The sequence below is a fragment of the Pelobates fuscus genome, chromosome 1 (genome assembly GCF_036172605.1).
Source record: "Pelobates fuscus isolate aPelFus1 chromosome 1, aPelFus1.pri, whole genome shotgun sequence".
Lineage (NCBI taxonomy): Eukaryota > Metazoa > Chordata > Amphibia > Anura > Pelobatidae > Pelobates > Pelobates fuscus.
The window spans coordinates 430533535-430561529 of record NC_086317.1 but is presented as its reverse complement, the minus strand read 5'-3'; the positions used below and the strand labels follow the sequence as shown (position 1 = coordinate 430561529).

The 27995-nt window shown below is 40.0% G+C and overlaps 1 protein-coding gene and 1 long non-coding RNA gene across 7 annotated transcripts in view; one reads left to right on the top strand and one right to left on the bottom strand.

Moving 5' to 3' along the window:
- The window catches only part of NBEA (neurobeachin), a 520018-nt gene that overhangs the window by 248627 nt on the left and 243396 nt on the right, over positions 1 to 27995 (top strand). For all 6 annotated transcript variants that reach the window (XM_063429275.1, XM_063429259.1, XM_063429266.1 and 3 more), the window contains 3 exons: positions 1366 to 1492; positions 11527 to 11654; positions 23355 to 23416. In XM_063429275.1, the coding sequence (XP_063285345.1) occupies positions 1366 to 1492; positions 11527 to 11654; positions 23355 to 23416 (317 nt within the window). The remainder of the gene's footprint in view (positions 1 to 1365; positions 1493 to 11526; positions 11655 to 23354; positions 23417 to 27995) is intronic.
- Positions 339 to 25906, bottom strand: LOC134571167 (uncharacterized). Its single transcript, XR_010085193.1, has 3 exons — positions 25589 to 25906; positions 3361 to 3464; positions 339 to 366 (listed from the first exon to the last, which is right to left on the bottom strand). It is a non-coding gene; the product is annotated as an uncharacterized LOC134571167 (long non-coding RNA).

Sequence of the window (27995 nt, the reverse complement as noted above, 5' to 3'; positions counted from 1 at the left end):
ACCTGATTTTGTGGTGAGTGGGCTTTTGGCTTGGAATGCCTCTATATTAAAAAGAGGAAAATAATAAATACAAATTATTAACGTATATGGTATGTTTGACAATATCTTCAAAGAAGCAGCAGAACCTCTATTTAAGCTACAATTCTAGATGCCGCAATATTAAATGCTTTGTAGTTTGGCATTAATCTGAGCACAGCCCTTTATTTTACCTTTCTGCTTTAAGTGGAATCCTTGAAAGCAAGTTGAAATCTTCTTCCTTTCATGTTAAGTGGAATATATTTCTTTGGAACGTCATGATCAGATGTGCCGATTTCATATCTGGAGACGCACAAAGTCTCTTAGCTTCATTACAGAGACCACTAAGCCCTTAATAGACAAAAGAGCTTTAAAACACATCGTTCTAGGTGTCTATAAGCATCGAATTGGCAGCCTTAACACATCGTTTTTGTTTTAGACATAGCATTGTTAGAGTGGAACTGTCATTCTCATAATGTGTGGATGACAAGATTTGCTTCAGGTAAGTATTAAAGTATAATCCATACTTTATGTCGGTAAAAAATAACTGTCAAATATATACATTAAATCAGTGTGCATATATGTATATAAATATATAGTATGTTGCATCAAAGGAACACTGTAGTGTTAGGAATACAAAACATTATTTGGAATGCTATAGTATGTCAGTGTCCCTAACTTGAGGTCCCTCACGCTGGATCAGTCTTCCCCTCCTGCAACGCCATGCCAGTGGAGGTCCTAATGTGCATGCGCGGCAAGTGACATGCGCATTAGAGCTTCCCCATTGTGCTTCCTTGTGTGGTTTTGAAAGACATCCTCATGCAGAGCAAAGTTTCAGGGAGATAAACTCTGTGAGAAGTCAAACCACTGTTTGGAAATCTTTTCATAAACAAGACTATTCGAATGAGACAAGGCACGCATTTAGACTGGAAGAAAGGAAATTTAGTCTTGGCAAACAAAATGTTTTTTTTTTACAGTAAGAACAATAAGGATGGGGAATTCTCTGCCTGAAGAGGTGGTTTTATCAGAGACTGTCTGCATTATTTAAACAGCAACTAGATGAATACTTGCAAAAACATAATATTCCGGGATATCATTTTTAATATGTGGTAAAACTGCTTCTTAGACCAAGGAGATATCTGACTGCCATTCAGGGGTCAAGAAGGAAATTTTTTCCTTGTTTGTTGCCAAATTCAAACAGTTTTTTGCCTTCTTTTGGATCAACAGCAAAAGCAGATGTGGGCAAGTCTTAGCTTGATGGACACATGTCTCTTTTCAGCCTATATAACTATGCTGGACTGTGACCTGACTATGCTTGTTTGATTGGTTGATTCTCTGTCTCTGAAACAGGTGCTGTAGATTCCGCCTCTTCCTCCTCCTCTTCGTCCTCTAGTTTTGTTAATGGTGCTACAAGCAAAAACCTTCCAGCGGTGCAGACAGTGGCCCCCATGCCAGAAGACTCGGCAGAGAATATGAGGTAATAAACTGGATTTTGTAGAGAAACTGTGATCTTTACTCAACTGGGATATGTGGAGAATTAACAATGGAATTATGCACTTTAGGCCTATTGAAAATAAATTCTCCATATTGGTTACTTTTCTTGTTGCGTTTTAATGAATGTTTTAACCCCTTAAGGACACATGACATGTGTGACATGTCAGGATTCCCTTTCATTCCAGAAGTTTGGTCCTTAAGGGGTTAAAGACTATCTAGATTGTTGACCCCACCCCCAGCTTTGCTGCACCCCTGGAGATCATCCATACTGTGTTCCTTTAATTTTCCAATTCCAAACAATTCCCGCCTGAGTCGGCAACTCTGGTATGGTCCAATGGGGTAATGGGTTGTTTTTGCTTTTATTTCATTACATGTACCAGAATATTGCCACAAACCATGACATAAGGGCTGGGTCTGCTTAGAAAGAGCCTTTAGATGAGTGATTTCTAACTTTGGCACTTTATTTGTTTCTCAACATTTCCCAGGATGCTTTGCCAGCCTTAAAGGGGAACTGTCACTTTTTAGGATCTTTATTATTATTATTATTATTATTATTATTATTATGTTTACCTATCCCCTACATTGAGCATATAGGTATATTGTAAGAACAATAAAATTAAATCAGTGTTATAAACTCTATCCTCTGCATGAGACAGTCATCATGTAGAGATCATACAGAGAAGAGGGCTAATGAAACAATATTTCTTTTTATGCTCACCTATTTTTGTGATTACATTGAATTATTGATACAGTAATCAGAACTTTGGTCTCTCTGTCCCATGATTCTTTTGTTCCTATTTGTGTGTGGACGTGAAAAATATTGGGTAGACTGAAGAATTCATCACTGGCATTTAAATTGCAGTACCTACCATTTGAGCTGTCCCAGAAACAGTCACTGGCTAACGAGTGTAAGAGACAGACAACACTTAGATTGGCCACTATGCTTTCCAAATTAAAGTATACTAGTTTTTCACTACTTTTAGTTTTGTCTTTGTTACTTATCTTGTGCAGAAATTTGGAGCAAGGAGAACTTTTGTTCTGTATGTTGTATTCTTTTTCTCCAGGAGCAGTGGGGTAATTAACTTAAAACCTAAAATAATCTGATTAAAACAGGACTGGTTTACATTGACAATGTAGATATTTGTTGTGTTTGTGTGAGTACTGCGATGTTTATTTCTGGTAGCAGATCCTGTGTAGCTGACAAGAGTAGTCAAATCTTTATCTAAAATACAACAAGTTTACATGACGATGAGTTAAAAGATATTAAATAATTCAAGAATATTTGTTAGCAGATGCTAACTGAGTAGGTACTTGGTCTGCTCATTAAAATGCTTCACTAAGCCCAGATTTTATTTTTAGTTGTTCAGTTAACTGATTGCCATTCATAGCTTGCATGTTTTTGCAATCTAGTATTTTTACTTTTTAAAACATTTTTTATTTCATTTCAAAACATATTTGGGTAGGTCTTTATTTATATAAATTTTGTTTAAATACAGTTAACATGTAACTGTCCAGTTTGGGGGCCAATATTCACATTAATATGTTGCAAAGCCATCTGGCCCCATATTATTGTATGCTATCTAGATGAGAGAGAGAGAGAGAGAAAATATTGCAATGGAGTGGATCCCTGCAGCTGATTATAGTCCTCTTTCTACCTTTAGGACGAGTAGGAAAACAGTGGAATTCTGACAATGTCCCCCACTCAGACTAATAACGTTTTGTAACATAATTGAATGCTTGTTGTTCTTGATGCCCCATCCTATAGACATCTGCAATGTATGAATAATAAATCACACTACTTGACTCTGACAGTTCATCAAGGCTAACGGTGAAAACAAACTCTAGACTTACCTGTTTGTGTAGGCACATCCATCTGTCTAGCAGTCATCGACATCAATCTACTCTTCAGTCAATTCACACTTATTTCGGATGTTTAACTAAATCCAGGTGGTGCCCTGTGTGATACATTGAGAGATTTAATGGAGGCTATTACACAAGCAGTATATTTAAACGTATATGTGTGCGTCTTTTACACAAGCAGTATATTTAAGTGTATGTATATAATATATAAAAAATATACCAGGTTCAGCGCAGTCACTCATTCTCTCATTCACATCTTCAAGTCTCACAGAATTTAATATTTTTATTTTATTTTTAATAACACCTCACCTAGGCAAAAATAACAGGGATTTAGTTACAGTATATGATCATACTTTGCATAAGCCTGCCACAACGTCACAGTACCCCATTACTTAGGAAATCCTTCCTCCTTGGACCCCCTGTCACTAGTGCCCGAAATGGGGCTCCTGTGACAGGGAGGGGTGCAAAACCGGGGAATTGGCCTGGACTCCCAAATATATTTATATATGAAACCAAGAGAGTGGCACGCAGCTGAACATGCATGCATTATAGGGGTACTGCTGGGGCCAATTCATACAACGTACAAGACACAAAATACAGCACACTCACTCTTTCACTAAACCGCAACTTCAAAGCTCACAGCATGTAATCGTTTAAAAAAAAAAAAAACACATAACATAGGCAAAACCCTAGCGGTTTAGTTACAGTATATAATCATACATTGCGAATGTTATTTTAAAACATACAATATGTACACTGTTTATTTTGAACTCCAAGCTCATGATTTGATTGTATCACTTCTTAGTGTATCATGACATTCCTGCTGTTAGTGCTGCCACAAAGGTACAGAATGCATTTTACAACACACTTACAGTCTCTGAGAGGGGCCAAGGTCAACTTATCCTCCCGAGGTTATTAAAATGAGTAGCAGTAGGTCAGGTAAAAATAAAATCATGACACTATGATGTACTTGGAAGCTAGTCAAAGCTATGTACCCAGAGAACCATTATCTCCCAGCACATGTCACATGTGAGCTGGCCCAGTCGCCGTGTTCATCCAATGTGCTACACAGATCTGATAGACAGTTATGTCTGCAGTCATGGATGTCACATGCTTGCAAGTTCACTAATTTGTCATTCAAGTCAGTGAAAGGAAAACCAACACGTAAAGGTGACCTATAACTGTCTATACAAGTGAACGGAAGATATTGTTGGATTCAGATTATTTGCTAATCTCATGCTCCTTATTATTTTTTCCAAGTGCATGATAATTGCATGATTTTGCTATTACATGACGAAAAGTCATGATTTTATTAAAGACACGGAGGCGAGTATTGCATATCCCTTTCTTTACTGTTGACAAATAGCAGCAAAGGAAACAAACAGAATGAAAAAAGAATGAACATGTGATAACATAGGCCCCTCCCCCTCAGGTCCCAGTATAACAGGCAGCACTTCCCTTCCATTTCCCTCTTTCTGCAGATGCGACCAAAGAACAATGTCCATAACTAGAGTAATGCGAGAATAAAGTCCCAAGGTAATAACAGAAAAAACCGAGGAGGAAGAACATCACAAACTGGGAAGTGTGGCCGTAGAATCCATAGGACCGATGGAGGACAGCGGGAGGAGACCAATAAACTGGACCCTTGCTAGACGTCTTGCCAGATTAAGCTGTGGAGATATAAAGGACAGGAGCCAACAGGTTAAAGTCGATACTTGTAACTAGTTACAAGGTTACACCAGTGAGAACAAAGACCCTTGTATATACAATCCCACAAAACAATCAATGTTAACATATCCAGTAATATTGAAAACAACAAGTATAAGGACGGCCCCACTTACCGTCCCAAACTATAACATGTGGTGTATCGTGGTATGAGTAATTTGGGTGGGGAGATATATACTTACCAGCGTGAGAGTAACAAAAAAGGGTGGGGCAATACTCGCCTCCGTGTCTTTAATAAAATCATGACTTTTCGTCATGTAATAGCAAAATCATGCAATTTTATAACAAGACACGGAGGCTCATATTGCAAGTTTAAAGCTGATCCATTATTACAGCGAATGTGTGTGGGGCCGGCCGAAAGTAGAATTCGCGGAAGGTAGATTCCCTAGACCAATCAGCTGTTCTCATAATGTCTTCCAGGCGGGCGCCCGCAGACATCATAGAAGAGGCCGAAGCCCCTCGTACTGAGTGGGCGCAGAACACTGTAGTGTCAATGCCCGCTTGGGCCAGCAGCCATTTCACCCAGCGTGATAAGGTAGTGCTGGAAACTGGGTGAAAAGGGGGGCGGAAAGATAAGAACAACTGACGGGAGGCAGTAGATCGGTGTGGTTCGGTGCGAGATTCGTATTCACGAAGGCAGGTCACTGGGCATAGCGAAGGAGAGGCAGGGAAACTAGGGTAGGATACCGCCTTGATGGAAGTCTTAGTGCGTCTGCTGATGTTAAAAGTTACCCCGTCCGGGGTGTATGACTTGGCATCGACGTCCAGTGCACTGACATCCGAGACTCTCTTGCATGAGATGAGACAGAGCAGGCACACCAATTTGGCCGACAGCTGTTTGAGGGAGAGTCCTGCGTTAGCGGGCCAGGATGAGAGGAAAGCCAATACAACTGAAACATCCCAGGTCGTGGAGTAGCGGGGCCTGGGTGGCCTTGAAAATCTAGAGCCCTTGACGAGTCGGCACACTAGAGGGTGTTGTCCCGCGGGGCGGCCCTCGAAGCCTTGGTGAATCGCCGAGATAGCGGAACGGTAAAGGTTAATGGTCCTGTAAGCCTTACCGGCTTCGAAGAGAGACGTCAGGAACTGCAGGATCGTTGTTACAGGGGCCGAAACGGGATCCTCGTTCCGAGCCATGCACCAGCTAGCCCAAGCTCGCCAAGCTGACCCATATGCCCGTCTAGTGCCGGGAGCCCACGCTGCAGCCAATAAGAGTCTAGTTGCGTCCGAAACTCCTTGGATTTCCCAGGGTCCCCGGAGATTCGCCACGCCAGAAGTGGGAGAGAGCCCTCCAGCCGGAGGGGGTGATAGCGACCCGTCGGGTCTTGTAGCAGGTCGTGGCGACCCGGCAGGAGTCGAGGATAGTCCAACGTCATCTCGAGCATTTGGGGAAACCAAGACTGCGTCTCCCAGAATGGGGTGACCATGACTAGCTCCGCCCGGTGTTTGCGGGTCTGCAGGAGTGAGCGAGGGATCATGGAAAATGGGGGAAAGGCATAGAGGAGGCCTTCCTTCCACTCTTGTAGGAAGGCATCCACTGCCTCCGCCATTGGGTCCGGCCTCCAGCTGAAGAAGCGTGGGAGTTGGGAATTGAGCCGGGAGGCGAAAAGGTCTATGGTAAATGGTCCCCAGAGAGATGATATGTTGGAGAACACCTTCCTGGCTAATCTCCAGTCGCTGGTGTCTGAAAGATAACGTGAACCCCAGTCCGCTTGGACGTTGTGCAGACCAGGTAAGTATTCTGCGTAGACCATCAGGTTCCGTTCCAGGCAGAATTCCCAAAAATCTTTTGCCAACCTGGCCAGGACCGCCGACTGTGTACCACCCAGGTGGTTGACATATCTCACCGCCGAAACATTGTCCATGCGGAGCCGAATACATGATAGGGCACGGTCCTTGGCGAAGCTGCGGATGGCGAAGGAGCCTGCCAGAAGCTCCAGGGCATTGATATGTAGTCGGGCTTCGGACTCCGACCACCGGCCCCCAGTTGAGATGCCCTCGCAGTGGGCTCCCCAACCGTGTAGACTCGCATCCGAGTCGATCGTGAATTCCGGCGTTAAGCCGAAGATGGCTTTGCCATTCCACGCAGACAGGTTGAGAATCCACCATCGCAACTCGTCTTTCGTCTCGTTGTCCAGAGAGACTAGGTCTGCGTAGGATGCCCCGGCTCTTAGGTGAGCGATCTTTAGGCGCTGTAGCGCTCGGTAGTGGAGTGGGCCTGGGAACACGGCCTGGATTGAAGAGGCCAGTAGGCCTATGAGGCGTGCCAATTGGCGTAAGGTGAGCTGGGGTCGGATAAGGGCCCTGCGCAATTCTTTGCGGATGGATCGAATCTTGGATATCGGGAGACTCAGCGTCGCTGCCCCCGAATCCACTTGGAAACCTAGAAATTCCAAGCGGGTGGCGGGGGTCAGGCATGACTTCTCCCAGTTGATTATGAAACCTAAGCGTGACAGGAGGTTTATGGCTAGTCGTAGATGTGAGAGGAGGGTGGAGCGCTCCTGAGCCATGAGCAGAATATCGTCTAGGTAGACGATTAGCCGAACTCCTCGACTGCGTAGCCAGGCCATAACGGGCCGTAGAAGTTTCGTGAAACACCACGGGGCTGAGGATAGGCCAAAGGGCAGACAGGTGAATCGCCATGTTTCGTGTCGCCAGTAAAAGCGTAGGAGGTCCCGAGAGGCCTCTGCTATTGGCACTGTCAGGTACGCGTCTTTTAGGTCTAGTTTCGCTAGCCAGTCTCCGTGGAGGAGGAGATCCCTTAGCAGGTGAATACCCTCCATTTTGAAATGGCGGTACCTGACTACGGCATTGAGGGGGCGCAAATTTATGACTGGCCTCAATTGGCCGCCTTTCTTTTCCACTAGGAAGATATTGCTTATTACGCCCGCAGGGCTGGGGGGTGCTAGTTCGATAGCCCCTTTGAACTGGAGGGATGAAAGTTCTTCGTCGATCCGACCGCGATCCTGGATGGAAAAGCGGATCGGTCGAGGAGGGGGAATGTGTGTAGGGTGGCAGGTGAGTTCTATATGGAAGCCCTGAATAGTGGCCAGTACCCAGGGATCTGAAGTGATTTGTGACCAGGCTGGGAAAAAATGTTGGAGTCTGCCCCCTATGTAACCCGGAGAAGAAATGTGTGGTAGAAGGCAACTCACCGTATGGTCGTCTGGAGTTTGGGTTACTCCGAAGGCCTCTGGATCGCCATTGACGTCCACGGGATGGAAAAAACATGGGGCGGGAGGTCTCCTGGTATTGGTGATATTGTTGAAAGGAGCCTCTTCCCGTGCCACGGGATTGGGGATAGTTGCGGCCGGACAGACGGCTCCTGATTCTGCCGGCCCTGGTAGAGACCCGCCCCTGGAATACTCGCCTCATGGAGGCCTGGGCCTTGTCTAGAGCCGTGAATGCCCCCACAAAACGCCCTAAGTCTTTGATGAAGGAGTCTCCGAAGAGGAGTCCTTGGGCGTCTTTGCCCGCCTCCGTAAGGGCGAGGTTGGCTAGTTTTGGTTCAATTTTGAACAATATGGCTTTACGCCTTTCAATAGATAGGGAGGTATTTACGCTCCCAGCAATACAAATTGCTCTCTGGACCCAACCTCTAAGGTCTTCAGGGTCGACCATGCGGTTCTCCGCTCTGGCGTCTTCCGCCAAGTCAAATAATTTGGCCAAAGGCCCGAATATGTCCAGGTGCTTGTCCTGGCAGGACTTCAAAGCGGACTCTAGTCCTTTACGGGGATTCCAGCCCAGTTTAGTGAGGAACTGGGTCATTTTAGGATCAACCTCTGGGGTGTCACACACCTTGTTGGGCACCAGAGGCCTAGGACACTCCGCCCTCAATTTGTTGCGGGCCGCCTTGCTTAAGGGTTTTCTGACCCAATTTTCCAGGTAAGTGGCAACGTGGTCGGCCGGGAGCCACTCCGCCGACCTCGGATGATGAAGGTCATCCGGGTCGAAGAGTGGGACCCCCGAAGGATCCACGAGGGATGGCCCCGCAGCCGCGGGGTTCCTAGTCCCTGTCTCGCCTCCGGGCATCTCTGCCTGAGCAGAGGAAAGGAGGTCGAGAGCGCCATCGGCGGAATCCGCATCAGAGTCGGTATCTGACTCGTTCATAGCCTCCTCATTTGACCCGATTTCTGAGTCGGTGTCGCTCTCAATCTGTGCTCTAGCACATTTCCAAAGCCGCGCCCGTTCTGCCTGGCGCGGAAAGGCTCTTTTGCGTGGATGGGACACGCTTTCCGGGGCGACCGAAGGTACGCCAGTCATGGTGTTTCTGGAGGCAGAGGAGTGTTTAGACTTACGGGCAGCCTTTTTTAAGTCCCCTTTAGATACCTCTCCCTGGGGTGTCAAGGTGCCCGAGAGTTGCTCGTCTGAAGGACGGGGCAAGAGGGCTTGTGAAATGGTGTGGGAGAGGGTGGAGGACATAGACCCCATTGCAGCCATAATGGCGTCTGTCACTGAGCGCTGTAGCGCTAGAAACTGTGGTCCACCGGGTTGGGTAGTCCCATCCGCCATAGAAGGCGAAATATCTGAGGTGACAGGGGCCTCAGTTCTGATTACTGGGGAATCCGACTCCCCAGAGTGAGCGGACCCAGTAGATAGTCTGGGTTTAGGCATGATAAAGGACGTATGGGTTAGTCACCCAAACAAACTAAGCAAAGGAAAAAAACGCTCTCACCAGGGCCCAGACCAGCGACACACTAAGAGGTAGGGACAGAATGACAGAAAATGGCCGCCAGGAATCTCGCGGGATTCGCGGCACCCGCAAGCTACGCGGAGGAATTATGAAACAAGAAGAAGTGCGCAGAGAGGCGCTCGAGCAGAAGAAACAGACAAGATTACATAAGCAGGGGAGGTCTGGGCCCTGAGGCTAGTGTATAACGACACAATTACTAACCTTAGAAATAAAAGACTAAATAAATACAAATTAAATAAAAATCAATTAAATTATCAATGAACAGTATATAAGAGAAAATATGGCATGTACTTATCTTTGTGTCAGAGCAGCAAAGAAAGAGGGAAATGGAAGGGAAGTGCTGCCTGTTATACTGGGACCTGAGGGGGAGGGGCCTATGTTATCACATGTTCATTCTTTTTTCATTCTGTTTGTTTCCTTTGCTGCTATTTGTCAACAGTAAAGAAAGGGATATGCAATATGAGCCTCCGTGTCTTGTTATAAAATCATTGAGCATTTTTCCCAAATGTGAGCTTTTCATGAACTTTGTATTTTTATTGATTATGTGTCTGTTAGTCCACCCATTGTACAGCGCTACAGAATTTGTTGGCGCTATATAAATAATAAAATAATAATAATAATTGTGTAAAAATAGAGTGGCTGTTTTAGTTATCTGTCCTGTATCATCCATTAGAACATGCTTTCTTCTGTTGGTAAGTTTATATTAGTATAAATCATATTCCTGTATGATATCCTAGTGCAGATCCCATATTCTGGGCTTGCAGGACATGCTGTGTGTTCTATAATTAATAATATTATTATAATAATAATTTATTAAAATAATAAGTAGAACAGTTTTAAAAATAACTAATTGAATGGTGTGATTTTAGTCTAAAACTATAATGCATTAATACACTGCTTAGAGGAACTGTGCAAATTAGAAAAAAATTCTATTCTGGAACGGAGTAGAAGGAGTAACCGACAGTCTAACTCTGAAATAGAACTAATTCAGCTTCAGATTTTGCTCCAAACAGTTACTTTCGGACATTGGTATGTTTGAATGCAAGAGTCAAGCAAGGCCAACAAAATGTGAATCCCACCAGAGTCTAACTCAATCACTGTCCTTCACTCGTCCCATGTGCTAAAATGGCAGCCACAAGCATGGAGAGATATGACTAATCTCTGCCCCATGGGACTTTAATCACGATATCATTATAGAGAAAGGGACATGTTTCAAGCTGCCATAGTAAAGAAACAATAAAGAGGATACATGCCACATCATGGTGAAGCAATGATATTAAATAAAGGCTTTAATTTGATTTCTACGTCATCCGTCACATCTGGATTTTTTTTTCTTTAGATATTTACAACTTGCAGCTTTAAAGATAGTTTTGAAGGATGCCCTCTTAGTAATTATGGGAACAGAGAATGTCCTAAAACGCAGTAAACTTAGCCTTACACTATTTCAGCAATGGACCCCAGTTATGTGTGCTAGTCTTTCAAACCCATAATTCAATGCACCACAAGGTAAATCCTGCAAAACAACTTCATTAGAATCTTACTAGTGTAAACAAGGCTACATGTGACGGGTATGGTATATATTTGTGTTTATATTTGTACACAGGACATTTTTCTAGTTTTCAATATATGATATCTGCAGTAGCAAGTGATCATCTATGTTTGTGTCATTATAACCTCAATCTATTAATGAATATGTGGTTTATAAACTATTTTTGTGTATTTTTCTCTTTTCGGTCCAACAGCATCACCGCCAAACTGGAAAGAGCCTTAGAAAAGGTCGCACCTCTCCTGCGTGAAATTTTTGTCGATTTTGCCCCCTTTCTGTCTCGGACACTGCTTGGAAGTCATGGACAAGAGCTCTTAATTGAAGGTATATTTTGTTATGTTCTTTAATGTATAAGTGAGTCCTTTTGGTTTTGTATCATTTCCTACATTTAATTTAATAAATAAATAAACTTGCCTATGTCAGTGATTTATTTTCTTTTTTTGCCAATAAAGAAAACCCAGCCACTGAATTTCCTTTTACACCTGATTTATGACATATTTTGTAAGGTAATTAAGTAATCATCCATAACCCATTACTATCAGATAAAAAAGGAATGTGGATCAGGGACTTCCAAAATTACCTGGGATTTGATGACCTCTCCCCAAAGATCTGCTCACTCCCAAACCCCTACCTCACCGTTCTTTTCCTGTCTTCACTGGGCTCTTCTCCGTGCTGTCTCCCCCTTTTTTGTGTCATTCCCTTTACCACACACTGTGCCATAGGTTCTACTGCTATCCCCACTTATCTACCTTTAAATCTCTTATTAATCATGTCTTCTTGATCAGCTATTTGCCCGTTTTGTCCCATTATTTAAATCCAATTCCATTGCTCCCATTTTCTGCTGCCCTCTCTGCCATTCCTTCTTTCTATCTTCTCCAAAGTTCGGTCAATCAGTGCCATCCCTTCTCACCTTCTCTTTCCACTGCTCCTTCTCTCTGCCCCTATGGTTCATCTCAATCTACTCTGCTACTCCTCACTCGTCTACTGGAGTCTCTCTCGGCAACCTTCTGCTCCAAGGTGTTACTGGCCAGCCCCTCAATAATGTATTCTGTAGTAGAAGGGACAAGTAGATCTATAGCTCATAAGTATAATGCCCCTTCTTAGAGATCATGGTCTACAGCCCTTATAGCCCCTTCCCCATCACCATCTCTGATGTGAGTTATAACGTGTGGAGCTTTATCATTGCAAGTTTATTTCTGTAGCATAAAATAGAAGTGGATATAACCGTTCTGGTACTGTCTTGTTTGGATTAGTGTGATATTTAAAAAGGTAAGTGAGAGACACTGGATGGAGAACTGACCAAAATAAATCCCCATGTCTCAGCAGCAATATAGTGATCCCTAGTCGTGTGTCATACTGGAAATGGACCTGTAGCCATCTGTCTGCTTCTATCTGTCATGCATTGCGGGATTCTATCTGCATTGTGAATGGCTACATGTGGGGTGTCCGTTTCTGGTGGCCATATTAAAGGAGCCATACAGGAGCTAAACATTCCATTTAACCTTATGGTTTCACTGACCGTCTGTGTGCACTTTTCTAAAGCTGACTCTGTCATCCACATGTTTTATGAGTCCTTTTAAACTATTGAGTCCCATTCCATTCATTTGGCAATCGTTGCTGAGAGTATATCATGAGAATAAAAATAAGTAAGACTCAGCCCCTGGTATGTATGTGTGTATATATATATATACTGTCCAGCAGTCTGTCACCCTGACATCCCGTAGTCCCCACTGCTTTCCTTCACTTTCAAATCATGCTGAATGCACCCAAAAATGCATCCCACAATACAATAATCTTATTTTCAGAAAATGTCATATACGGTATATTATACACCTATTACAGTTTTACAGAGTACACAATGTGTTTGCCTATTAGAATGGCTGTTAACCTCTGGCAAGGTATATCCTTTGTGTTTGTTTCATCTATGGACCCAAAGGATTGCTTGTATTAACCCCTTAAGGACACATGACGTGTGTGACACGTCATGATTCCTTTTTATTCCAGAAGTTTGGTCCTTAAGGGGTTAAGTAACTTGGACTTTCCACATTGTCGTAGCATCCTATGGACTATAATACGATAAATCGGTGACGTTTGTCCATTAAGGGTGTAAACAAGTACAAGTCCAGCTTGTGTGCGATCCAATGTTCCCATTAAGCAGTATGATGCCAGCCGTTGTGCCCATTAATGTACGTTCCTTCCTAGTGATATTGGATTCAGACATTTTCAGCTGTTTTCTTTTATCATCCTACCATCTTAATGTGTGTCTTACACAGCAACAGCTGCCCAATCAAAACTAATGTCTCATTTCTCCGATGTGCATTAAATGTCCTGTACAGCATTGTGCATCTGCTATGTTAAAGTGTAGTGTTAAAGTGCCAAACTGTTTCTCTGTCAGCATTACTCCCGATTCTTATTTAAAGATGAAATGCTACTTTTTTGCACAAAAACATGTCTAACACCCCCCACTTTTTTTTCTTTGAAATATAATATAATTCTCTGCATTGTATATCAGGTTTTGGTTTTCACAGTAGAAGTAAGTGATTTATGAATAAATGTCATTATTTTTTATTGTAAATACCAGCGCCTTCCCTAAGCGCCTATCTCTTTATGTCGAGAAAGAAAGATCTATGGTTGCATAAAACACTTATCCTACATATAATGTGTCAGTGGGTCAGTATATCTGCTTTTCATTTAAGCTAAATACTGATTTCTTAATTGACAGTGTGGCATAACAATCCGTTTTTTCTGAAAGTGTATATTTCTCGAAGAGTCTCGGTGTCACAGACAAGATTTACAGCCAATACATTTGTCTTTTTCGAAAAGTAGGAATAATTTATTACAGCACATTAAAGATATACATTTTATTTTCTACTTCGTAATGTGATCCGCTGTGTTAGTGAAAGAGTTAAACAAAGCAGGAAAACAGGCCTGTGGCAGTCAGTACAATGTCTGTATTACTTTCCTTTACAAAAATGTAAAGCGAGTCCCTATTGCCTAATTATAAGTAGTATTTGCTACACAGGAAGTAGCAGTTATTGTCTCATTAATGTGAGTAAAACAAGAGGTCATTGGTTAACGTGAAACATCTATTGAGAACAAAAACTGCAAAACAAACGGCGTGTTGTCTAGATCTATTACTTTTCCCATTTACGTATATTGATATATGTATATTTCTTCCTGTTTTCCTAGGTTTAAAAATGAATAAATACAATAATTTTAAAAGTCTAGTATAGAGGTAATAAGTAAATGTAACGTGTACACATACAGCTTACAGCTTATCATACACATGATGTAATAATGATAAGTAGTCTAACCAAAGAACGTTAAGTATAATAAAATTGAGTGTGTGTGCCTCTGTGTGTACACTGTTTACTTCTCAATTATTATTATTTTTTTTATAAGAACAAAATATTTTTTTACAAAAAGCAAAAAAAAAAAAAAAAAGATTTAGAAATTGTTTGTGCCAAATTTTTTAGAACTTTTTAAAGGTGTTTTTAGAGGTTGATTTTCATCTGCAATGGAGCTATTTTTGTTTGGGGAATTTCCAGCTTCTATTTAATAAAATAATAAAACGTTTAAAAACCTAAATATGCAACCGGTTAGGAAGAAAAGGGTATGCTGCGAAAAATATGCTCTAAATATAAACGTAGAACACTCAGATGTATTCCTAAAATATATTAAACAACAAAGTATGTAATGTAACCATTTAAAAATTGTAAAACAATTGAGTTTTTTATATAGGTTTTTTGGGGGAAAAAAGAGGAGCAACTGCTACACAATTAGTGTCTGAGCTTATTTATACAATGAGTTCTGCCAGAACTACATACCTGTGAGTTAGACAAGGAAAAATAGAAGTGATCTCATTTTTATATTGTTACAGATAGTGTATAAAAATAGGCACTACTGCGCACAATTCTTTAGGTCACTTTATTGAAATACAGGTCACCATGTTGTGCTTGGCCATCTTTCTATACTGTGCTAAAAATTGTAAATACAGGAATAAAAAGTAGGAAAGGAGAATGTGGAAAATATGCCCATTTAGTTCTCGTGTACAAAGCCCACGAGTCACACCAAATAGATCATTCTCAGCATTAGAGATTGTACCGTTATTTATACATTACCCCGAACATGTGTTACGTAATCGGAGTAAAGACAGGCACCATGCAGTTACACAGTTAGCCACCACTGACACAGCCAGTATTAATCTAGTTATCAAGGGACAGTGTTGCATTTTTTTCGTAAAAAAAAAAAATCAATTAAAAACAAATACACACACATATATATATATATATCTTCTAAAAAAAAATTTTTATATAACCGTAGCAAGAGGCACAAATATGTCACAACAAATATTGAAATGTGTAAAGGATAAATAATGTGTGTGTATAAACGACTAGATATATCTATATATGATCCATATTATCCTATAAATATATATCAGTATATTGATGCAAAACATGGCTTATCCTCCCTTCCAAATATATATATATATATATTTTTTTTTTTATTATTCTTTATTTTGTTTGTGCAAAGGATTAACAATTAGGCATTCAAAGCCATAACAGTGCATAGAAGTATCAGTGTTTCAGCAAGGGTATCAGTATGGCATAGTTTAGTCCTGCACATTTTTCAATAGGTTACTCAGGCGTAGTGTGTCCATTGTAAGAAAACAGAAATGGGAAGCATAGATATCATACTTTGAACAGTAGGTATAAACACGTATGTGACGGTAGAGAACATTGCACATTTTAGGCTTATCACAGTATGCTACGACACAGTATGTATACAGTACATGTAAAGCAGGTCTCTCAATGAACTGTGTGTGCTTAAAATATATACTACATTTAAGGTAGTGCTAGTGTGGTTACTGTTTGTGGTAGGAGCATGCTGCGATGAGCGATGCCTGTATTTAGTGGGGTATTTATCGCCCCGGGGTTCCGAGTCTAAAACTCAAGGCCTAATCCTTAAAGGAGGAAAGGGGGGAGGGGGGGGCTCGTGGGCAGCATGGAGATGTGGGTCTGGATATTGCTACAGCCGTGTTCGTCTGGCGCGTGAGGGGGTGGGTTCGGAAGTCCTCGGTTCGGAAGTCGGTCTATGGTGTGTGGCGGGGATCTGTCACTGGAGGTCTGTCGTATGTGTGTGTTAGCCATGTGTCTCGGTCGGGTCCCATGGGGACAGATGGGGTTGCGACTTGTGGTGGTCCCACTATGTTGGGGGAGGGGGTTGTATGTCTTGGTTGTTCTATGTGGCTTCCTTTCATGGTGTTGTTGCGTTGGTAGAGGGATATGTGCGATCTGGATTATCGGGGGGGGGGTGCTGGTGGGGGATGGCAGAGACTTAGGGTAGGCGGGGTGAGGTGTGAGAGGTGAGCTGGGGGCTCGTGCCTGGGTCTGCATCCCAGCTGTCCCCGGGCCCGGCGTCTGCGTGTTCGCCCTGGGCCATCTGGTCCGATGATGCCTCCAGCGCGCTTCGTTGTCATTGTTTGGTCCCTCCAGGGGCAGGAGCCCCCCGACTGCTTCCGGGGGTTGTGTGTTTTCTCCATTCGCAGCGGGGGAGGCGAGCCACTGGAGCCAGTGGTACCAGGTGTCATGATAGCGCTGTATGCGCCCCGCCTCCGAGAGGATTAGCTCCTCAATGCGTCTAATGTCTTCCACTCTGGTCAGCCATTCTCTCAGCGTTGGGGCCGTGGGTTTTTTCCAGTGTGCCGGAATAAGACTACGTGCCGCGTTTAGAAGATGCGGTATCACTGATCTTTTGAATCCGGTTATGGGGATTGAGGTTAGTTGGAGCAGGTAGGTTTCAGGTGTGAGTTGTAGGTCCGCATCTGTTATGGTCACTAAAACTGCGTGGATCCCAAATATAATTTTAAGCACCTTAATCACTAAATACTTTAGTGCTTATGGTTTGTGTTATGTCCCATTGTTTGATCCTGGGTTTTGGGTCTAGCAGTTTTCAAAAAGTTTTACCAAAACCACGTTTTCTCTAGACACCTCTACCTCCGGCATTCCCACTTGTAGTGCAAAAGTTACTCTTCCACGTTAGCAAAGTCATTTTCATCATATTTAGAAGGTATCGATAGGCAGAGAGCGGCATTTGCAGCAGAGCTTCCACATTAGCCATATTCCAGCAGGATCTAAGATGCGGAAGCCTTGGATACATTCAGTTTTTGGTGAAACCTCTCAATACCAGTTTGTCGTAGAACCAAGAGACAGCCCAATAGCACCGTAAGTGCTAGAGCGGCATGTAGTACTTATGGTGCTTAGACTGCTCTTTTAGTGTATTAGAAAACGTTTTGATATCTTACACATACAGATTGAGTAGTTTTATTGTGCAATGATGTATATGCAACATTGTTATTTTAATTAATTTAATGGTGGCTATATGGTCAGCATCGCAATCCTTCTGTAAGGTACCGGTAGTTTTAAATGACATTACACATTCACCAATGCAGGAAATAAGGAAATGACGCAATGATGTCTATTAATTGTAAATAATTTTCTATCACAAACTGTTACTTACAATTATTATTGCTTACTCCAAGAATTACACAGTCGCCCACAGTGAAGGTTTTTTTTTTTTTTTTTATCCTTTAGTTTTTCACTGAAATCATGAATCCATTTACAGGCTACACAAATTAGACCAATTTTAAAGTTTCTTTTTCTAAATTAATCCAAGCAAACAAAACATTATAATTTAACTTTGTGTGCCTGCTACCCAATTGATTCCAGTTGTGAAAAGGACTTCGGGTTGGTGCAATGGGAAATCATTCAGAGACTGGGGGGAAAAAAACTTGGACAAACCTTGATAAAGACCAGACGAAAGGGCTGTGGTATCCTGCTAGACTCCTACACATATTGTAGCAATAAAAAGAAAAACAGATCAAAAACCTGCTCCTATTTCATACTCTCCTTTATCAACCCCTTACATGCCAGAGGAAAAGGAGAAATTGGAAGATTGTGTCATTGGACTCTTGCAATTCTAAAGGCAAAATATGTTTTAACATTCACTATTGTGATTATTAAGTAGCAACTAGAATTTAGAAACATAAACTGTTTTACTGATCCAACCAATTTTATGTAGTGAAGAAGCTGATGATTAGCAAGATTCTATTATACGAAGAAACATATAAAATGTAAAGAAAAAAACAGAAAATCAAAAGGCCATTACAAAGATTCCACACGTCTTTTAACATAATTACCAGCCAAATTCTCAGTGCTTCTCACTGTATTTAAATGTATTCAGCAATATATTTATACAATTAAATTTATAGAGTGGACATGCACCGCATTAGGAACTATTTCTACTTAAAATTAGAATGTTTTTAAAGTTACTGATAGAATGTTTCTTTGTATATGTCTTTATCTTAAATAGTGTAAGAGTGTTTAGAGCTATTTTTGTACAGAATTTAACGTTTTGTTTAAAACAAGCTGTGCTGGAGAAATAGGGGAGAATTACTCCAAGTGGGATGTTTTGGCCTTCTGTTGGTCAATTCTCTACAATTCCCAGTTAGCACACTATTTTAAAAAAAATCTGTGTACACTTTACCCACTTCACCCCATCACCATAATCTTTAAAGACCATAAACCAGCACTTAAGACCATACTATTATAGACTGTTATTGCTGGTATGTATTTAGGACTTTACATTTTAAGAGATCCTACAGGGCTTATAATTATTATTGTGGCATACCCTGTCAGCTGAGCAGGATTAACCATAGGGTGACCATAGGGAGAAGCCTACGGCCCAGGAACCATGATTTTGCTTGTCCCAATCTGCAATGTGAAAAATGAAGAAGGGGCCCCAAAGATGTGACTTGCGACTTGCCTAGGGCCGTGTGTGATCTTAATCCTTGCTTGCCTGTCAGTTTTAAGAGGTTAACACCTCTGGTGAGGTTAACTTGCAACTGGACTAATCCTTCCTTTGATTTTATCTTCACACCTTGGCAATAAAAATAATAATAACTTGTCCCCCCAAAACAGAGACTCCCTAACTAACCCTTTCAAGACCCAGGCTGATAAATCTCTAGTTGTCATAACAGCCCTGACACTACAATTGGACAAATTGTATTTGAGTAATTATGCCTAATTAGAAAAACAATATCTGCTATGAAAGCAATATTATGTTGGCGATATTCACAAACGTATACATAAAACGACACATCCCTTAGGAGAACTTAATAGCTTTCAGTGAACCTCTGGAGTTTGATTAAGAAATTTACCTCTAAACTGAACGTAAGGAAACACTCTGTTTGAAGCTGATGGGAGCAGTGTAGGGGAATCACTAGCTTGTTGGGTGGATTTTTCCTTCCCCAGTCCAGCAATGCCTTACCCTGGATCTGCAGATTGTACATTTCCCAGGTCCGAAAGCTGGCCGGGCATCAAGGGAAACGTACTTCATGAACATCTGCAGAATTAACCATCCCAACCCTAGATTATCAAGCAGCAGTCCCTGCAAATACATTTTCAGGTTCTGTAAGAGCGAGAGAAACCTTCCTTTAGGTACATACTGGGCGTTTAGGGAGTGCTGCATGTAAAAGGGGACTTAGCTTGAAGTTTGCATTTCAAAGTCATGTTATCGTTTAAATATGGATACTAGATTTTAAAACTAGTAACATTATTTCAGGTATGTCCAATGGCTTCTCTGCTACCTTATTTCCTTATATTGGAGGTGTAGGTTTATTCATATACATCTTAAAATTCTACATAAATTCATATTGTTATTCGCAAGGTACAGTCATTGCTATATAAGTGCCTATGCTCCTCCACAAGTAGGCCCCTTTTTTCCTCACTGAAGTCACCCAGACCACTTCATCTCCGTGAAGTAGTCGGGGTGCAGCCACCCAGTTCTTTCAACTCTCCTCAATGACTTTCCATGAGGTGGAGAGGTGAGTAAAAGCTTTTATTTTATTAATTTGTTTTGCACACAGTAGGTAAGCTTGTATTTACCTAGGAACAGGCTTGTGTTCTTGACGCTATAGAGTTCTTTTAATTATAGTGATTCCCATAAATTACTGGAAATTAATGAGTTGCCAGATCTGCTATTTGTTTTCCCTGGACACATAAGTTTATGTCCAGTGTTAGTATGTGCTGTCCTGCAGGATGAAGAATGTATATGCCACTAGATTTCTTATTGGTGAATCGCTTGATCTCTCTCCTTCAATCTTAAATTCGGAATGGCTGGACAGTGTGCAAGAAAACATTATGGATCTTGCAATCAAACAGATCTAATGATATCAGAAGGGGAGCTGGGCCTCCTACTTAGTCAATACGTCCCTTAGATTATGATGTATTTATAGATTTGTCAATACTTTCTCCGCAAAAGGTTCCAGAGTTTTTCTATTTTTTTTGGTTTGTTTTTTTAATCTATTATGCATAAAGACATTTCCTTTATCAACTCTACAGAGCAGGACTATTGCATATGAATTTAAAGCTGCTTGGAATAAGAAGTAATCGTTTCAGGTCTCAGTTGGTGCAAGAAATTATTCCGGATCTGGCGATGGGGGACTTAAAATTAAGTGTGATACTTCATGGGAAATTAAGTTATAGAGGTCCTTAACAGGCTAGGTCGAGCAAATCATTGATGTAAAAAAACTGACAGAGGAGAAATGAATGCTACTTTTTTTATATTGAGAACATATTTCATTGAATACATTTGCTAGAATATATGAAAAAGTGAAATGCATTTTGCATAAAAAAGCTATTTATTAATTTTACCATAATTCTTTCAGAATTATGAGAAAATCAAAAAGGAAGAGGGAAGGGATCAGGATTGGGGTCAGGACCAAAGGATAGGATAAACTAAATCATGAAGATATGGCAATCTATCAAAGTCCCTGGGAGTGCAATCTGTAGAATTTTGTTGAATGTATATTTAATTTGGCAGTGGATCTCTTGACCAAATGGGGCAGCCTATCTAGGCTGGATCGGGGCTTTGTGGTATATTAATAACAGGGATTGGTCAGGGTGGTCATTTTCAAAGTGGTCTAGAGTAGTCACCCTCGTTGATAAATATTTAGTTATAACTATACACACTCTGCTACATTCTGAGCTAACATCAACAACAGTAGTAGTCAGAATTTATTTAGTACTGCTGTTTTGGTGACTGACATTGTAGAATCATTTTCATGCCATCTCTACATTAGTTACTTAGAGATGGCGTACCCATTTGCCAGGTAATTGGGGTTTTAAACGTCAGATTGTCCAAGAGTGTGTTCATGACATGAGTGGTATGGGATACTCCAGATAAGTTAACCATTTCTTAGATATCTGAAATGGTAGAAATCAGAGTAGTGTTTGTTTTATATTAAGGACAAAAAAATAGGTGCACTTTAACGGAGGTGTAGATTTTAAAGTGCACCCATCTTGTTTTTTTTTTGTCTGTATTGTATTAATATTGAGGCATACTGCTATCTATATGATAAAGTAAAGGGAATAAAACCTCCAATAAGCTACCAATCTGTCTGTGATGATCAAGACCTACATTAAATGTTAAATAAATAAAAATGGTGTGTACCGTGAATAATGACGTAAAACGGACAAACCCGTGTTGTGTCGTCTTCTTTGTGCATGGTGAGAGTTCAGTTCCATTGAATAATTATTTCCTAGAAATCTTGACTGTGGCGTCAGGGTATTGAATAAACACCCATTTATGTTGCAGTCAAATCTTTAAATGCTATATTTGGCGATTTGTGATTTCTCCAGAACTGTGAGGTGGCATTATTTGTTAAAAAGTTTTAAACCTTTTTTTTTTTTTAAATTAAATATTAATTGTATGTACGTATCTATAATTCTTAATCATATAATCACTGTTTGTTCTAACGTACCCTTACCATCTATTTCCACTACCTTTTAACAATTAAAAATACGTGCTGAAACATGTGTGAAACTTTTTTGAACATTCATGGAGGAAAGGAGATGCTTTAATTCAGAGCATTAAATCAATGGTCTCTAAACCTGATATATGTAAGCTTCATGAATTATGGGGACGATGGAGCTCCAAAATATGTTCTGCTAAAAAGGCATGCCATGTAGTAACTATCTATAGGTTGAGAGGAGAAAAAAAAATTATATATATATATATATATATGTATACATATACAACTTGGTTTACATATATTTTTATATTCAAATAAAAAAAATCTGCTAAACATCAGTAAAATCTGGCATTCAAGTTCAAATCTAAAATTAAAATAAGTAAGGGTGTACAGATATTAAAAACATGAATATAAAATTCTGCCAAGATTTCTCCGATATTGTGTTCTGTGCAAATTATATCTGATGTCATATTTAATTAACTTTTTATGTTTTATAGGTCTGTAAGCATGCTCACAGCTTTAAAATGTTAAACTGGTAAATCATTCTCCAAGGTTGTGTAAACTGGGGTGTAACTGCAATCCTAATAGTTACATTTTATTTATTTTTGCCACTAGGGAATCTCTCCCTGTACTTGCGGTACGTTGTGGCCATGTATTGTTTCCTGAAAAGACCACAAAATAGCATGAATAGCTAATCCTGGTATTCAGAAGTATCATATCATGTAGGAATTAAGATATTTAAAATAAAAGTGGTTCGGGTTAGAATGGCCATGAAATTATTTTATTAATAAAACAAAAAATACAATAATAAAATGTTGCTAGGAGACACGGATTATGCTGTTCTAAATAGACATTTTAATTGCCTTTGTTTTTTTTTTTTAAATCATTACACAACTTAAAATGTTATGAAAAAAGTTTAATTTTGTACAGCGATATTGTACTGCAATTTTATTTTTTTTATTTTGTTTTTTTTTAGATTGTGAAATGTCGCCTAATATAAACTATTTCAAAAACAAAAAAGTTTTGCATTTGAAAGCCTATACATATTTATAGATGTTTGTTTCCCCCATGTCATTAAACGAACTGTTCATAATTTGTTTTTTAATGTGTCACCACAAACAATACTTATTGAAGTGCTACAGATGTAAATTGCATCACTTTATTGATGCTTCGATTATTTCCACTAATCAGCTGATTTTGTCAATTTGCAGGTCTTGTCTGCATGAAGTCCAGCACGTCGGTGGTTGAGTTAGTCATGCTGCTTTGCTCGCAGGTAATTTGACAAAGTTTACTTTATACTTTTATGTTTTTTTAAGATAAGAATCTTTACCAAAACACACGTGAAATATTAACATTTCATTTGTTTTCCCTTTTTTATTCTGATGATATCCTTGATTTAATATTTTTGGGTAAGCTGTTCAAATTATTTAATATTTTTGGATACATGTTTTAAATTAAAGTTTTTAAAAATGATTTTTTTTAAAATATTTTTTATAGATTTTTGCTATTTTAATATTTAAAAAATATTAGTCATTTGAAAAGCTTATCCAAAATATGTTTTGCCTATACAGGTAATTAATCATTTTATAGTAGTCAAATGTAGGGGGAAAGGGTTAATAAGCTGCAAAATTATTTTTATGGTCTGTTGGACTTGATCCTGTGCCTGAAAAAAACTCCTAGAGACATTATCTTGTGCACAAAACCCCCAAACTTCTAAATTTCCAAATTTTACAAAATAGGTCCTGACAACTTAATTATTCTGATTGCTTTAATGTAGACTGGTTTCCTGTGCGACATGATGTGTGGGGCTTTGCACCAGTTGATTTTACAGATTGTATACAAGGCGATGGACATTATCTTCGTTTTCATTATAAGTCCTGATCTTCATCCCGACTTTCACTAGCATCTGAAGCCTGTTCAGCAACCATACACTCTTTTCAAACTCATTCATGTTTATGTGTATCAAAAATATTAACATTATTACATTTACACATGTCCCTGAATTTAATGGAAAGGTATATTGAATATTTTACAACTATTTATAAAGCTTCACCGTAGTGTGAACAGTGCGTGAGGCAAGCATTGCCCAAACAAACTTACAATCTAAAATTTGGCTAACTTACGGTATATGTTTGTAAAGCCTAGAATTAAACTTTGGAACGTTTAACAACAAAAAAAGTCCTTTTAAATTTGTTAGTTAGCTCTTATGCAAAGACTTAGTTTTATAATGAGTACATGAAATAGTAAGATGCGGTTTCACTGCTGTTCTACTCTTATAACATCATACATATACTAATACAAATATATATATATCTATGTGTGTTTGGTTATTTTCTGTTCTAGACAGACTGAGCCTTCTGTTAGCTAGTGAACATTACCACGAACTTAACGTTTGTTCTTTGTTTTTTATCCAGTATGGTGTACTTTAAAATAAAATCGAATCATTAATAGAAACAGACTGATTTTGTTTAGTTAACAAATTATAGATGACCGTGCCCTCCATGTAAAGTTTCCTACACCTGCAGTTATTTCTCTTGTTTTTCCCTTGACAGTCAGTGTGTTAAAACTTGCTGTTATGCCTCAGAGATTTCTCACTGCTATGGCTTGTAGAAGGGGCTGATGTGGAACAGTTTGTATCATCATCTCAATCTGCTTCCTCTAATTCTATTCTTTATATACGACGGTTTGTGTTAGCTTGGATTCCTTGTCCATTCGGTTTTTAAAATGCATCCATGCAAACATGGTAATGGAATTGCTTAAAAGTGGGTTTATGTTTAACCCTATCAGGCAAAATTAATTGAAATATCCTGCCCCTGTGAACGATGGGTTCAATCTTGTGACTCTACTGTAGTTGCAGCATATGTCCTTGTGCTACACTTAGGCAAACAATAAAATAGTAAATAGTGGGTTCATAGATTCCAAGATTTCCCCCTTAGTATAGTAAAATAGACCAGCTCATGTTTGGAGTGCCAAGCCGATGCAAATGGTACGGTTTAGAAATACCCTCATTCACAGATGTATGACTTAATTCCTTAAATTGTGTTCAGTTATCGGTCAGCAGCGTATTTAGCTGTCAGAATCTGGTTGTACATTCTCCATTCTACATCATGCAGATATAGAACATGTATTATGTTTCCCAAGCAGGCTTTGTCTATTTACAGACATAGTTATAATGTATATATTATCATTATTCATATATATTGCTAGATTTGAATATGTTATATGTATACGTTTATATATATATGTGTGTGTGTGTATATATATATTATGTAAATTGACAGATGAAATTAGTATTTTACATGAGCATCACTGGACTAATATGGCTGAACTATCATACATATATATGTACATCTATGTTGAGGCATCCTTGGTCAGTATTGCATTACTGTAAGTGGTTCGAATTATCTACATATTTACAATATACAGCCTCCTTGCTTCTACATACCTGCTGTTTACATGGCTATGGTTTTCAATTATTCCTCATTGCCCATGAAGACGTGATTACAGCACACCCTCCGTTGTATTTGGGAAAAAACGCAGGTATTGAGGTTAAGGAAATATCCTTGGCAGGGATCGGCCATGAGCTTCTCACAGCTATCTCCAGCATGATGGTAAAGACTTGGGTTCAATGTGAGTTCCTTGAGAGCCATTATGGCCTTTGAACTTCACGTCAGGTTGGATATTTCTTTCCTTACAGCCTTTGTTTGAGGAAGAAGTTGTAACAGGGCATCCTTCACCTTTGGTTTTCTGCATTTCACTTGAATAAAACACACTGTAACTTGAGGTTCGTGATGGCCTCATCATCTAATCAGAGGTCTAGTATTACTCATTTGCTGGCTCCAGCGATTCCTGCCATTAGTGGCCCCAGAGATGAAATGCTGCCTCTTCTATTGATTGAGGGGAAGAGTGAGAAATTTAAGCCATATCAGTGCTTTTCCTAACAACATTTAGCGAAACCTTATGTACCAAAGGCAACTAATGGATTTTCATATTGCATGTTTTGAAAGCACAAGAAAAATGGCAAATTGCTTAATTTTCCAAACATTCAACCTTGCCATATATCGAATATCTAGCTACACATGGGCTCTCAAATGTTATACAGTTATATGAAACGTTCAGTCGCTGATCCCACAAGGGTAAAAGGTTACATATTGCTAAAACACCATTCTTGGCTTGCCTCCATTAAAATGGCATTTTAAACTTTAGGTTAAAGGGATATTTTAAGCTGGAGATAACTCTCCAGCGAGAATAAAAAGAAAAAACAAAAAAACGGTAATTTACCAAAAGGTGTAGAAACAAAAAACAAATACAAAACTGTTTTCAGGTGCAGTGAGTCTCCAGGGACCAAGAGGTGGCTGAGAATTCTTACATAGTTCTGGCCCTCCCATTGCTTTCGATTGAAGTGCTGTGGACATCACATAAACCACTTATAGGCAGAGGGTTCTCAGAAATTTCAGGTGACTTACTAATAGCAATTTATACAACTTAGATGTAATTTAGAGTAATTATCTTAGACTGATTTCTAAACTTATTTACTTTAGTTTAAGCACCAAAAGAACTTTAGCTTAATGAAGCAGTTTTAGTATCTCACTGCTCAATTCTCTGCCATTAAAGGAACACTATAGTGTCAGGAATACAAATGTTTATTCCTGACACTATATATCCAAATAGCCATTTAAGTGCCGGCCACCAATTAGCTGCGATAAAAAGGCAATTTTACTCACTTACTTTTTCCAGCACCGCGCGGGTCTCCTTCCGGCTGGCCCCACTGGGCCCCCTTGACTGAGATGATCAAAATTGGTGATCTCAGACAATCTAATGCTTTTCCATAAGAAAGCATCGAGAGGCTATCCCGCATGAGCGGCAAAATGCTGCACGTAACAGTATTTCCTCATAGAGATGCATTGAATCAGTGCATCTCTATGGAGAGCATGGAATCAGTGCATCTCTATGGAGAGCATTCAACGCTTTCATGCAGAACACAGATACGCTGAACATCATCACTGACCCAGGAAGCATCCGTGAGTGGCTGGCACTGGGTGTGTTCCTAGGTAGTAATGCAAACACTGCATTTTCAGAGAAACATTAAAAAGCCTGCAGGGACTGGCTTAATTCACCAGAACAACTACATTAATCTGTTAACATTACTTTTCTTTATGCTGCCCTTGCCACACCTACGAGTCATACCACCTGCATGAAAATAATTGTTTAATCAATCAGCACAGTGGTTCCTTTAGATGTATTTTTACATCCTGCTCTGTTGACTTAATCACACACAGGAGGCTATTAAGAAAGTATGAGATAAGAAATTCTAAATTTAACAGAATGTGCAATAAAGGAAATTTAAACATTAGATCTCTCTTTACAGGAAATGTCTAGGGAGACCGTGTAGGGCATGTGCATTAAGGTGTGACTAGGGCTACATAAACAAAGTGAATAAGCTCCTAAATCACAGAGAATTGAGCAGTTAGACTGCACGGGGCATGATCTATACACCAAAACCACTCCATTAAGCTAAAGTTGTTCCAAAGCCTTCCACTGTACATGAGCCCAGAATGCAAGTATTGTTGCATAAACATTGGGGTTGTGATGTCCGACAAGAAACCATTGGCCCTTCCACCCATCCCATTACTGATTCTTAAACTAGATACATTTTAATTTGTCAGATGACCTTATCCTGAATTAAAATAAATTAAAATAAAACTTCCCTGCCCACCTCCCTCGTGGGTGTGGTTAGTCAATGTTGGCAGGTATGCGTATAGTCAGTATTGAACCATTAATATATGCAAAGAGTGGCGGAGCTGTCCTAGAAGCACTAAGGTCTGCTCATTTAGACACACAATATGTAAAAT